At 45.8% G+C, this 13,970-nt stretch overlaps 2 protein-coding genes across 2 annotated transcripts in view; one reads left to right on the top strand and one right to left on the bottom strand.

Moving 5' to 3' along the window:
- Nucleotides 1-2,701, bottom strand: part of LOC115462216 (peptidyl-prolyl cis-trans isomerase D-like) — a 30,259-nt gene extending 27,558 nt beyond the window's left edge. Inside the window, exons 1-2 of the mRNA XM_030192227.1 lie at nt 2,636-2,701; nt 739-747 (exon numbers count right to left, since the gene is read on the bottom strand). Of these exons, the coding sequence (XP_030048087.1) occupies nt 739-747; nt 2,636-2,701 (75 nt within the window). The remainder of the gene's footprint in view (nt 1-738; nt 748-2,635) is intronic.
- Nucleotides 2,702-2,716: 15 nt separating this feature from the next.
- The window catches only part of LOC115462215 (electron transfer flavoprotein-ubiquinone oxidoreductase, mitochondrial-like), a 67,647-nt gene continuing 56,393 nt past the window's right edge, over nt 2,717-13,970 (top strand). Inside the window, 6 exon segments of the mRNA XM_030192226.1 lie at nt 2,717-2,890; nt 4,356-4,499; nt 10,510-10,589; nt 10,591-10,676; nt 12,076-12,207; nt 12,210-12,257. Coding sequence (XP_030048086.1) covers nt 2,717-2,890; nt 4,356-4,499; nt 10,510-10,589; nt 10,591-10,676; nt 12,076-12,207; nt 12,210-12,257 — 664 coding nt within the window.

Here is a 13,970-nt window from a genome sequence, read left to right as displayed (position 1 = left end):
GGATATTAATTTACCTTCTCTTTCCCTTAAACTTGTTCATCAACCTTCTGGCACTGTTATCAGTAGCAGTATTGGAAGGATAATCAAGAAATCATTGTCAATTAGCTGATACCCATAGATTGAGATCAGTTTTATTCTGGGTCTCTACTTTGTAAGATTAATCCCTTGAATGAGGCGAGGCCTACAACCAAACAGTACATCAGGGGAAGAAAAGATTTTCCAAGAGCTACTGAGCAGTGATAGTGTCCATCTATCAAGGAAGGAATGGAGTGTCAGCAACAGATTGGTTAAAGTACTAAAGAGGGCTTTAAACTATAATTGGGATGTGTAAAAAAGGCCTAGAGCCATAAATAATCCCAAGGAAGGTAGGACATTGAATGCCTGTATAGAAGAAGAAAAAAAAGTAACATCTGGAGAGCCTTGTATACCAGTGCCCGTAGTATGGGAAACAAACTTATAGATCTAGAGGCTACAATGATAGAAGCAAATTTGGATTTACTGGTGGTCACAGAGACATGGTTTACGGAGAACCATAACTGGGATATAACTGTACCTGGCTATATAATCTATTCAGGAAGGACAGGGTAGGAAAAAAGGGTGGAGGAGTGGCATTATATCCTAAGAGTGATATTAAAGTGACAGAACTGCAGGACACATGGGGTACAGAAGAAGCGCTGTGGGTTAAACTGGAAAGAGGGAAAGGAAAATATATTTATATCGGAGTAATGTACAGGCCACCTTCACAGTCTGAGGAAATGGACAGACTTAATTGAAGTCAACCACAAAATAGCTAAGAAAGGGGAAGTACTACTGATAGGTGATTTTAATATGTTGGATGTTGATTGGGGCGTCCCTGCTGCAAAGTCATCTAGAAGAAATCGTGGGTAAGCACGTGGAATCCCTTGGGAAAGGGAAGAGTTAGGGGTTACAGAGGATGGGCAGACTGGATGGACCATTTAGTCTTTATCTGCCGTCATGTTTCTGTGTTTTTGTATTGCCAAGACACTTGCATAATAAGAATATATTAAACTAAAATTTTGATTAACTGCCTTTCAAATTCTACAGCAAACATTTGCTCTAGTGCAGGTTCAGTATGAGAGCCAGTACACATTACCCATTCCAGGGACTTTTGCTTTCAATTAAAACAGTTTTCACCCAGAAATTCCCTATTTTTCTCACCTATAACTAGCTTCCTGTTAAAACAGTAATTGCAACCCCAGCACACTCACTGTTGTGGCAGAGGAAGCACATCATTTTCTGGCAGGACAGACTGCTGCCTCATCTGCTTCTAGTACACTTAATCCTATGCTGCTCTCTTAAGTACATCAATACAGTCAATGTTTAACTGAGGGAAACCTTAAGTCAAATACTCATTACCCAGCAGTCAAAATGATATCTTGTCCAATCACAGTTCCATATAGCACAACACTTATTTATTTGAATCTTAACGGACCTCAGTTACGACTTGTTTCTTATGAGCATGTAAGCCCATAGCTCACCTGCCTCCATTTTTAAAGTGGGCAGGACCAGGAAGCTAAACCACCAAAGTGCAGCATATTTCATTACTGCTGCCTCAGGGTGTGGTCCGGTATAACTAAGAAGAAAAAACAGCAATATCATTTAAAAGAAATCCCTTTAAAAAAATGTGCATAAATTAAAACATTGAACATTCTATTTTGTTTACCTTCCTGCCTCATTTACTTGTATTACAAAAAGTCGCCGTGAAACAGTACCTTAGCGTACGTCTAGTAGTGCTATAGAAATGATAAGTAGTAGTAGCATAAACACCACTGAGAACCCAGCTACATAACTGATGCCCAATCCAATTCAAAATTCAGACCGCTAGGCTACTACTATTCAACATTTCTTAAAGCGCTACCAGACTTACGCAGCGCTGTACAGTCAAACATGAAGAGAGAGACAGTCCTTGCTCAAAAGAGCTTACAATCTAAAGGACATAACAACAGAGACAATCAAATTAGGACAGCATAGCATCTGATTACACAATAGTTCATAGGGACAGACTAATAGATCTAAACAGCTAAAGACAATTAAGGTATGCAAATGCATAATACAGACAGATTGGTAGTGGTATTGAATAGAGAGTAATGGTAAGGTTAAGTGCAGAGTCGAAAAGATGGGCTTTGAGCAAGGATTTGCAGTGTCTAATGAAAATAGATATTTTCTACTGCTAGGTAATGAGTATATGTTCTAAGTACAGCATAAGTGTCTGAGAGCCAGGAGATAAATGTGAAAGTGAGCAATGGGGTGCTGTAAGTGGTGGGGAGTGCCAGTGGCACCCTGTGCAAGCACAAGGAAGGAAGAAATGCCTTTTGTAACTGTCAGGCTCTCTCTTAGAAAGATTTTAGTAAAATATACCATAGCAAACAATTGATGCAGAGGAAAATGGTATCATCTGTCCACCAGAATAAATTCAAACATGTAAAAATGGTGAGTATTTTTTTCATACTGATTTTCTCCTCCTTCCTTTTTTTTTTTTTTTGTTCTTGAAATAAACATTTATAAATTCCCAGGAAAAAATAAACTACCATAGAAATTAAAAACAAAGGTCCCTGCCCATCCCCTGCACTCCTGGACAGACTGCAGTCTCAGCACACTGACATCTCTCAGCTACCAGATGTTCAGGGGACATGGTTTTCAGGGTTGAGTTTGGAATATCATTGTTCTGTACACTGGGCATGTCTTGTAATTGGTAATGAAACTTTTGATCATAGTTCTCTTTTCCCAGCTGTGGATTATTGATGAGAAGAAGTGGAAACCAGGCAGAGTGGAGCACACTGTGGGCTGGCCACTGGACAGGCACACTTATGGAGGCTCCTTTCTCTATCATTTGAATGAGGGAGAGCCACTGGTATCACTGGGCTTTGTGGTAAGTAATATTGCTGGGGCCAATGAGATTAAGATCCTGTATCTCTCTGTTTACACCTAAGAATGTTATGTAGTCATCCAGTGGCGAGGGCAAGATTACTCCTTTGGTGAGCACTAGGCAAACAAGCATGTTAGCCCCCCCCCCCCACCCCCCCCCCCCCCCCCCCCCCCACCCCCTCATAATATAAACACAATTTTTAAACTCTCATAAACAAGGACCTGTATGGTTCTGACTGCAGAGGAAAACTGACTGCTGCCTTACCAGAGCAATTTAGGCCAAGGGTAGTTTGCCTGTTCTTAATTCTGCCCTGCCAAATGTCAGGGTCTCTGACATGTCAATGTGAACTCTTATACCAGTAGGTTAAGGTAGATAGTTGAGTGATCTTCAGATGGCAGGAAAACAAATCCCAGTGCACCTTCCTCAGGAAGAAGCTACACTGAAATCCTGGTAGATGCTTTGAAATAGGCAAACAACACAGGGGCCGATGCTCAAAAAATTATTAGCAGTCATGTGCGTTTATAGCCACAGCTGAACTTACCAAACATGGAACAGTGATCAATGTTCAAAGGAAATCGCATGCAAGTGGGATGCATGGGAAGTTTGGATGCAGTTCATTAGGGAAAGTGCCTAGCACATGCACAGAACGGTCTCAAAGTAAGCATCGATGTTCTGTGCATGCCCTGGAAAAAACAAAGAACTAGCAACAACCACATCATAAGTATCTGTCGTTGTTCTTTCTCCTCTGCTCACCATCTTCATATTCCTATAAAAAGCGCTGGAAGAAACCTTCATTCACATCTCCAGTTGCAGCAGAATGCATGCACAAGGTGCACATGTAAGACAGATGCACAAGATACACACAATTGTAAGAACGGGTTTTATTGCAGCAAAGTTCTTTAATAGTGAGAAAAACCTCATGAGGGATCACTCCACTGAAAAGCTGCCCTTTCACATGCAACCCCACCTCAAACCTGCAGGAAATTTGAACGTTACAGGTAGGTGCTCCCCTCTGTGCATTGCATGGAATGCTCATTTTAATACTAATGAGCTCGTTTTAATACAGTTACATTACGTTTTTGGCCGCTGCTTCTGCGAACGGTAAAAGCAGTGCCGAAAATCTTTGTGCATTAGTCACACGATAATGTATGCACAAAACCAACCTAAGCGAAACATTACAAGCCCGGTAATTTTTGAGCATCGGCCCCCCCCTGGTTTCTTCTCCTAATTTTCCATTTCAACCTTTAAAGGATTCATAATTCACATCATGACCTTTGTCAATCATTGTTAGAAGGGGAAGTTTTAGTAGCTAAAGTGCCTTAGCTGCAGAGCTCAATTGCTTTAACTCAAAAGCTAAACTAATAACTGCAATACCTATTTGTTTAAAATGCTGTAACACTCCATATTAAACAAGTAAAACTTGCTTACTGTTTTAGGACTAGTGTTAATTTTTGGTTCTGTTTCAAAGGTTGGTTTAGATTATCAGAATCCATACTTGAGTCCTTTTAGAGAGTTCCAGAAATGGAAACACCATCCCAGTGTGACACCAACATTGGAGGGTGGAAAGAGGATCGCTTACGGAGCCAGAGCTCTCAATGAAGGAGGTTTCCAGGTAATCTAATCAATTACATTTCTCTTTCACTGTCTTAGCATGGAAAAAAAAAACCTCTGTTATCCTTCTTTCAGGTAATAATCTGGTAATGAACCATCTTGTCTATAACCCACTGTCCTGGGCTGCAACTATCAATCGCCCATTCTTAAGTTTTCACTTCTCCTTAATCTTTCATATGTCTGATTTTGAATAATATATGGTTCCTAGAATAACACATTATTTATGCATTTTTATGTAATTCCGTAGAATTTTGTCTTCCTTAAATTCTGTTTCTTCCTCCCCTTTTGGTACCAGTGGATTCTCTCAGGAGGCAATTTCCCTAAATGGGTTAATTTTGCATGTACTGTGACAGGAATGAAGCTCACTCCTAAGGAAGGGTATGTGGCGTCTGATCTCCGTCTCTCAAATTTACTGCTAAAACTCGCCATAGAACTTGCATCATGCCAAAGTGAGTTTCCCTATGGAGTTTGTATGATGTAACGTATAAGCAACCTATTCAGGTGTGCCTCCAAACTCTTCTTAATCGTTCTTCAAAGTTTTCAGGGTTGCATTGCAACATTGAGTGAACCTCCAGTTGTCCTTTACAAGTTCGTCAACCTTTCTCATGTGAGACTAGTACATTGATGTCATGGGTTGTCCACTTTGTTTTTGATCACATAAATCGTCCCTCCCCACTCGATTTTGGTAGAAACAAACTGTCCCTACACACAGATACAACTAAAAATGCCCTCCTCCCAATCCCACCCTCTCCGGTGGTGGGCCCCCCTCGCATTCCTCTCAGCCGAACCTGTAGGCCCTCTCTGAGCCTTCCTTAGGAAGATGGTGGTCCTGCTACTTGCCACGGGTCCATTGCAGTGGCTGCCAAGACTTCCCACGGCAGTATCTCAAAACTGCTGTGGGAGCTCTTAGCAGCCATTTTGCGATTTGGAATTGGCAATGGCAGAAGCGAGTGTGGATTCTGCGGCATCCTCATCAGCACCAAGGGACTCCGATACTGGGCACCGAGTGAAGGCAAAGAAGCACCAGCATTGGTCCTCCTCAAATATGGTGCCAGGAGCTCCAGGTCACAAGTGTCGCCAGTACTTGAGAAATTGCGCCGAGGACAATTCCCCTTCCATGGTGGTGGTACCGACATGTCAGTCTCCTCGAAGCTGGGACCCTGCTTCTGATTTGGCACCAACTACTTTGCAGGTTATGCCCGTACCAGCACTGACCACGACCCTGTCTTTACTGATGCCTGCCCTCGGGGAACGGATCTGGGTCATGCTCCAGGAGGACTTGGGATCATTTGTGGGTGATGCAATACTGAGGCATCAAGGGTACTTGTGCTAGCTGTGGCACACTTTAGTCTATCCTGCCGCTGGCTGTTTGGGTGATCGTCGACACCGATGCTTGACCGGGTGATGGAGCTGATACTGTCTGATGTGGTGACCCTCCATTGGAGGAGGAAGCTGCCTCAATGGACCCTGCACTTTGATGCCTTCAGTCTAGGCCTGGACCCTCCAGTAGGCTAAGGCAGGCACAGACTCTGGACATCTGAGGAGTAGCCTGAGGACTTCTTGGAGGAGAGGTCTCTGGGTCTTCCCTCAGATTCCTCCCCATCACAGGAGTAGAGGAAGTCTCCACTGGAGAACCTTTCCTTTGTTGGATTTTTGGCTGAGGCCATTCCATTTAAGTTGGAGGTGGAGAACGAGCCCAGGGCAGAATTGATGACTATCTTCAATTATGTCCTCCTAAGGAAGCTGTGACTGTGCCCATTCACAACGTCCTGAAAGATGCACAGATGAAGAATTGGGAGACACCTCGCCTTGTCAGGTTATACCTAAGAAGGCAGGCGCCATATATAAAGTCTAGAAGGCATGGTTGCCACACCACTCTATGGTCGTTGAATCCGCTTTCAAATGGGCCAGAAGTTCAAAGACCCATGCCTCGGCTCCCCCTGGTAGGGATACTAATATTCTGGAGTCATTTGGGAGAAATGTTTTTCAGGCCTCGATGCTCATATTCCACATCCAGACCTACCAGCTCTACAAGAAGTCCTTGGTGTCCAGTGTGCTCGAGTTTGCAAACACTCTCCCTCTGGAGCAGGATGCACACCTTTACCAAATAGCCAACAAGCAGAAGGCGTGCAGGAAATATTTGGCTAGGGGCACCTTTGATTCTTTTGAAGTGGCATCCTTAGATGTTAGAATGCACAGACTTCCATGGCTGTGTGTCTCAGACCTGTTGCCAGCGGTTTAGGAAAAGTTGGCAGACATCCCTTACTAAGTTAATGATCTTTTGCGGACAAGGTGGAAGACGTGGCCTTGTGACTGCTCCCAGAGTATTACATAAAGCGTTGCCATAGTTGCAGGATCGCTATGCAAACTGGGAGTCCACACGTTACCCTACTTGGACGATTGGCTGGTCAAGAGCACCTCAAGGAAAGGTGCTCAAATATCCATGCAGAGAATTATTTGGGTGCTGGAGCTTCTAGGCTTCATTGTCAACTACCCAAAGTCCCATTTACTCCCAGGACAGCAATTGGAGTACCTTGGAGCTCTGCTAGACATGGTACAAACTTGGGCCTACCTGCCTCTGGAGAGGGGAAACACCATCATTGCCATCGCCACTCAGGTTCAGAGCAGCCAGCAGGTCACAGCTTGGCAAATGTTGAGGTTGATGGGCCACATGGCCTCCACAGTGCATGTCACTCCCATGACTCATCTCCACTTGCAAGGTGACCAGTGGACCCTTGCTTTCCAGTGGTGTCAGGCCAAGGGAAACCTTGTGGATGTCATCACAGTTACTCCAGAGCTCGCTCAGTTGCTGTTCTGGTGGATAATTCGATCCATTTTGACCCTGGACGCCCATTCCAAATTCCTCTGCCCCAAAAAGTTCTGACTACAGATGCATCCACACTGGAGTGGGGGGGGGGCTCACGTAGATTGGCTTCACACCCAGGTTATCTGATCTGCTCAGGAGTTCGAACTTCAAATCAACCCTCTTAGAGCTACAGGCAGTATGGAATGCTCAGATATCAGCTACTGAACCAGATTGTTCTCATTCAGACAACCCGGTTGCCATGTATTATCAGCAAGCAAGGGGGTATGGGAATCCTACCTCTTGTGTCAGGAAGAAGTCAGGATGTGACATTGGGCCACCAGTAACAGCATGCTGCTCCAGTCACATACCTGGCAGGGAAAGACAACAGTCTGATGGACAGACTCAGCAGGGTGGCGCAACCACACAAGTGGTCTCTCAGCATGGAAGTTGCCCCTGATATCTTCAGAGAGTGGGGCACCCCCTCGGTGGATCTTTTTGCCACTATTCTGAACAACAAGGTCTCTCCATACTGCTCCAGACTCAGGTCACACGACAGACTAGCATCGGATACCTTCCTCCTGGATTGGGGGGAGGGTCTTCTATATACATGTCCTCCTATCCTTCCCATAGGGAAGACTTTGTTGAAACTCAAGGAGGATCAGGGTACCATGATCCTAATCACGCCCTACTGACAAAGGCATTTATGGTTCCCTCTTCTTCTGGAATAGTCCTTGAAGAGCCATGGAGACTGAACTGCTTTCCGACTCTCATCTCGCAAAACGAGGAGTCTCTTCTGCACCCCAACCGCCAGTCCTTTGTCTTCATGGCCTGGATATTGAGAGTGTAGAATTTGCATCTCTGCAGCTGCTTGAGGTTGTCTCCAAGATCCTACTGGCTTCCAGGAAAGATTCCTCCAAGAGGTGTTATACTTTTAAATGGAGGGGGGTCTGTCGTCTGATGTGAGGGTGTGGCCCTAGATCCTTTCACTTGCCCTACATGAAACCTGTTTGGCTACCTCCTACACCTCTTAGAGTCTGGTTTGAAAACCAACTCTGTAAGGGTTCACCTCAGTGCAGTCATTGCTTATCACCAGGTAGGAGTGGAGGAGTGGCCTAGTGGTTAGGGTGGTGGACTTTGGTCCTGAGGAACTGAGTTCGATTCCCAGCACAGGCAGCTCTTGTGACTCTGGGCAAGTCACTTAACCCTCCATTGCCTGCCGCATTGAGCTTGCCATGAGTTGGAAAGTGCGGAGTACAAATGTAATAAAAACAAAATCTCATCTCTGTACAATCTCTACTTTTTCACTTTATGAGAGGTTTACTGTTGACAGAGCCCCTATCAAACCTCCTGACAGTGTCATGGGTCCTCAGTGACATCCTCACCCAGTTGATGACAGTAATCAAGTGGCTCAAAAGGAACTTTCATCTGAAGGACCAGACCTGGAAGGTTGTTTTTGTTGGCGGTCACTTCAGTTCACAGAGTGAGTGAGCTTCAGACCATAGTGGTGGTTCCACCTTACACAAGGTTTCATCATAACAGAGTAGTTCTTCTCATACACCCTATGTCCCTTCCTAAAGTGGTGTCAGAGTTCCATCTTACCCAGTCAGTCATCCTGCCACATTCTTCCCAAAGCTTCATGCCCCACCTTGGACTGCAAGTAAGCCTTGGCTTTCTAGTCTACCCAGCTTTTTGTTTCTTTTGATCCAAACAGGACGGTGGCAACCATTGGTAAGTGCACTTTATCCAGTTGTTTAGCAGACTGCATCTCCTTCACTTATGTCCAGGCTGGGCTTACTCAGGTGGGTCATGTCATGGCTCACAATGTCAGAGCCATGGCTGCGTTGGAAGCCCACTTGAGGTCTGCCTCCATTGAGAAAATTTGCAGAGCTGTGATGTGGTCTTCCATCCACACATTCACATCTTGCTATTGCCTTGAGCTGCATACTCAACGCGACAGCCAGTTTGCAGTCTTGTTTCAGATTGCTGACCTGATAAATGCACTCCCAGGTGGGCAGCATCCAAGAAATGCCCGTGCCTAAACACCCAGTCAGCTTTTTTGCATGAAGCCTTTTACCCTGAAAGTTGGTGATGATACTGTCATGAAATGTCTAGCAGCCACCTGGGGCTAACCCTGCAGCCACTTAGAGAGTCTATCCCCAGCACAGCCCAGGTCCGCCTTCACCTGCCGCTTGTGCTCTACACTAGCACCCTCCTCCCACCGACTGGGTCTCAACCGCTTCTGGGACAAGTCTCCCACTCTAAAGGTGTTCCCTAGTGATTTCTAGGTTGCTGTGACCACACTGCCAGTGGTCCCACAGTTCCTAGAATGCACTCACAGACCCAACATACAAACCACCTGGATTCTTGGTCAGTCCAGACAAGCAGAGGCAATAAGCCAAAAATGTATATTGTCATGAAAAGTTAGAACAATGAACAGAAAAGGTGCAGTCAGCAAACAATAGCAGGTAACTGAAATATGGATCAATTATAACACTATCTAAACATTTGTTTACTTTCTAAATAGTACCTGGGGAGTTCAGGACATATAGCTGCTCACAGGTTATCAAATGTAACTGTTCACAGGACCTCAGCAAAGAGATCTTTCTCTCTCTCTCTTGTCCCTGGCTAAGACTGGAGAAAAAAACCAGTACATTCTAGCTGAATTTGAGCTCCTGGGCCAATCAGAACCCAGAACAACTTTTTTTTTAATAGCTGGCCACATCATTGCAGGTTACCTCTTCTCTGTGTTAAACTACAGAAGGAATAGTAATTTCTCTGTAACAGCTTTAAATATAAACATGCACCACCTGCTGGCCAAACTAGAGAAATACACTTCATGAAATATTCTTGTAATTCATATGCTGGAAAATATTTCACCACAGATACATAGAAGCTTGCTTGATGGAAAATAATCATCTTCAATTTTGAATCCTGTTATAAATTGAAACATTGAAGTTGCATATTCCCAGTTTGCAACATTTAGACAACAGATGTTAGTTGTCCTGGTTAAAAACCTTTTGTTCCTTTGCTCTTCTATATTTTTCCTCATATAGTTGGCTAGTGGTCCTGTGTGTTCACTGGAGTTCTTGTACACAGCAGGTCTTCATGAACATTTGTTTATTAATGAAAACCCTTTACATGTTTTGTTAAGTGCCTTAGCAGACATTTCCTATGTTGATGGACCAAACTCTTTTTGCTCCCATAGTCTGTGCCCAAGCTTACCTTCCCAGGTGGAATGCTAATTGGTTGCAGCCCTGGGTTTATGAATGTCCCAAAGATCAAAGGCACACACTGCAATGAAGAGTGGCATGTTGGCTGCAGAAACCATATTCAAGCATCTGACAGATGAAAGGCCAGAATCACAAATGAAAGGTAAAAGACAGAATGTAAATGGGAGTGACCATTAAATTGATATTTGGTGTAACCAGAGGGGATAGTGTATTTCTAAGGGGAAAGTCTTTGAAAAAATGTTCTGTAATGGTGGAGTCAGTTTCAAGGTGCACATCCTTTGCCAGATCCAATTAGAGCAGCTTCCATATCAGGAAATCAATCGAGAGCACTGTAGCCCAGAGCAAGTAATTTCTTCTCAAATCATGTACCTCAGTGGTGAAGAATTGCAACTCTCAAGCTGCACCTGTATCAAGGATGGTTAAGTGGGTAACACGTTTAGGTTGAAATATCCCCACATCTCTGTCCATTTACGCCTGATGCTGTCATAATTGACTGCTACAGAATGTGTTATTCATGGCATCTCAAGTGCAGATTCCCATTTCAGCTGGAAGTGTCTCTAATAAGATGTCACATTATGATGTCAATGGTGGATACCAGTATTGCTACCATCACGTCCTCTGAAATAATACTGGCATCACAGTTACCCCTCCCTTGTTGAGGATGCAGATATGGTTACCCTGGTTGGAAGCATGATTATTTTGTTCTTTTGGTGAGGGAGGATACAGGTATCATGGTTATCCCTTCTTTTGGGGGAATAGTGGTACCAAGGTTTTGTTGCATGGGCCTAAAACATGTTACTGTCCCCTTCCAATTCAGCTGTCCCAGTCAGCAGCACCAGGGCTCCCTTTGGAACCCTGCAATTGTGGACCTTAAAATTGGCCACCAGGTGTCATCATTGTGTGATGACTGGGAGTCCCTCCCTCCTACCAAGATCTGTGAATGATACTTCTGCAGTATCCCCAACCCAGGAAGTGGCAGGGATGACCCAGGAATTGAACCCATGTTTTCTGTATGGTGATATAGAGTATTGCCATTGGGCCATTCTAAAGACTGAACAGTGTGCCCATGGTTTCTCTCCTATTCATGGTTGCTGGTACCTTTTGACCATCAGTGTTGATCTTCTGAAGTAACTTTTGACCAATGGTGAAAGACAAGGCAAGAATGAAGAGGGAAAGACTAAGTCTACTTCAGACACAGTGATACCTTAGTTGTTAATTCTTATTGGTTCATAAACAAAGGAAACAAGATTAATCATCTTGATAGTCCAGCAAGCGTTTAACATAGAGCCATAGGTTTTCCAAAAACAAGAAAGCAACTCAAGTAGGAGAGATACCCCTGTGAGCAGGCTGCAGTAATAGTAACTAATTAACCTAGATCCTGTGTTAAGCTACTTGAAATGTTTCAAGTTAGGAGAATGTTTGAAATAATTTTTAAAAAAATGAATTCATAATTTGTGTTTACCAGTGAATATACAACCTCTACTAATGGATAGCTATTCTGATGATATTTACAATTCACTGCAATCTCCTATTGTTGTTAGGTCTTTATTTGCCAGAATATGAGGAGAATCTGAAGAAGTCGTGGGTGTGGAAAGAGCTCTATTCTGTTAGAAACATCAGGCCTTCCTGCCATAGCCCACTGGGCTTGTATGGTGGCATGATTTACACTGGTATATTTATTGGATACTAAGAGGAAAGGAACCCTGGACACTGAAGCATAAAGGTAATCCTGCCTCTTTTAGACAGTACACTTGATTTTAAATTACAGTAAAAATCTGAATGATAGTGCAACATCAGTCTTAGTTTAAATATTTTCTCCGAGGACAAGCAGGCTGCTTGTTCTCACTGATGGGTGACGTCCACGGCAGCCCCTCCAATCGGAATCTTCACTAGCAAAATCCTTTGCTAGCCCTCGCACGCTGATGCGCACCGCGCATGCGCGGCCGTCTTCCCGCCCGAAACCGGCTCGTGCCGGCCAGTTCTTTTGTCCGCGCTCGGTACGGTCGTGTTACGCCGTTCGCGCCCCGAAAAGTCAACCTCGCGCGTTTTTTTGGACTTCGCTAAGAAAAAAAAAAAAAAATCCTTTCGGAAGGAAACCTTTCGGTCTGTCCCCTTCCTATATTTCTAGTTTTTGCCCCATGAAGTTTTCTTTCGTCGTCGGGGTAGGCCCCTTTGAGGCCTCGGTTCGAAGTTTTTTCTTCCCCTTTTTGTGGTGCCATCTTCACCATTACGAGTTTTGATCTCGCCGGCGCGATTTTTCCGCCCATGACATCGAAGTCTCCCAGCGGCTTCAAGAAGTGCACCCAGTGCGCCCGGGTAATCTCGCTCACTGATAGACACGCGTCGTGTCTTCAGTGTCTGGGGGCTGGGCACCGCCCGCAGGCCTGTAGTCTGTGCTCTCTTTTACAAAAGCGGACTCAGGTAGCGAGATTGGCCCAGTGGAACGTTTTCTTCTCGGACTCTTCGTCGACATCGGCACCGGGAGTATCGAGTGCATCGACGTCGCCAGCGTCCGGACCTTCATCCTCAGCCGCGATTGCATCGAGTGTATCGAGGCATCGACCCTCTGCATCAACCCTCTGCATCGGGGCTGAGACATCGGAAGGCGGCGTCGGTGGTACCGGGACCTCCTCGTCTGCTGATGTCGTCGGACGGTGGTACTTCATCTGGAGTGCAGGTGAGGGCTGTCCATTCCCCTGCGTGTGAGCCTTCGGGGGGTCTCCCCCTACCCTGAGGGCTCCTGCGGTACAACCCCCCTGAGACCGACCTTCTTCGGCCTCGGCCCCGAGGAAGCGACGGCTGGATTCTACGTCCTCGTCGGTGCCGGGAAGCTCCGGTGACATGCTTCGTCCCAAGAAGTCGAAGAAGCATCGGCACCGGTCTCCTTCACGTGTCGGCACTGAGAGCTCTGGGTCGCCGAGGGAGTCGGCACCCAGCAGGCATCGGCACCGAGAGGACCGCTCATGTTCAAGAGGTGTCGATGCGCTCCACTATGGACAGCCCGGAACAGCTTCCACGCCCGGAACAGACTCTGACATCGACACCTGCATCGGCTTCCATGTCTTTCTCCACAGCCGCTCTGCACAAGAGTCTCCGGGCCGTTCTCCCAGAGATCCTGGGAGAGCTGTTGCACCCTTCCCCTCCGGTACCGGGGGTGCTTGCGCCACCGGTACGTCAAGTGAGGCGCCGGATGGCCCCTTGCCCGGGGTGAGGTCTCCGACATCGGTACCGCTTGCGGTACCGACTGCGGTAGCCTCCCAGGAAGGCTCCCCGACGACGTCGGCGGAGGGAGCTTCACCGGTGCGGGCGAGGGAGTCTACCTCTCGACGCTCCCACCGTGGCCGTGGTTCCACGGAGTCGAGCCGGGCACGGCTTCAGACACAGGTTCGTGAACTTGTGTCTGATACCGAGGTGAGGCCTCGTGGGAGGAGGAGGA

Source organism: Microcaecilia unicolor, chromosome 2 (assembly GCF_901765095.1).
Source record: "Microcaecilia unicolor chromosome 2, aMicUni1.1, whole genome shotgun sequence".
Classification (NCBI taxonomy): domain Eukaryota; kingdom Metazoa; phylum Chordata; class Amphibia; order Gymnophiona; family Siphonopidae; genus Microcaecilia; species Microcaecilia unicolor.
Note: the sequence above shows the minus strand (reverse complement) of the source record. Positions and strands in the feature narration are given on the sequence as shown.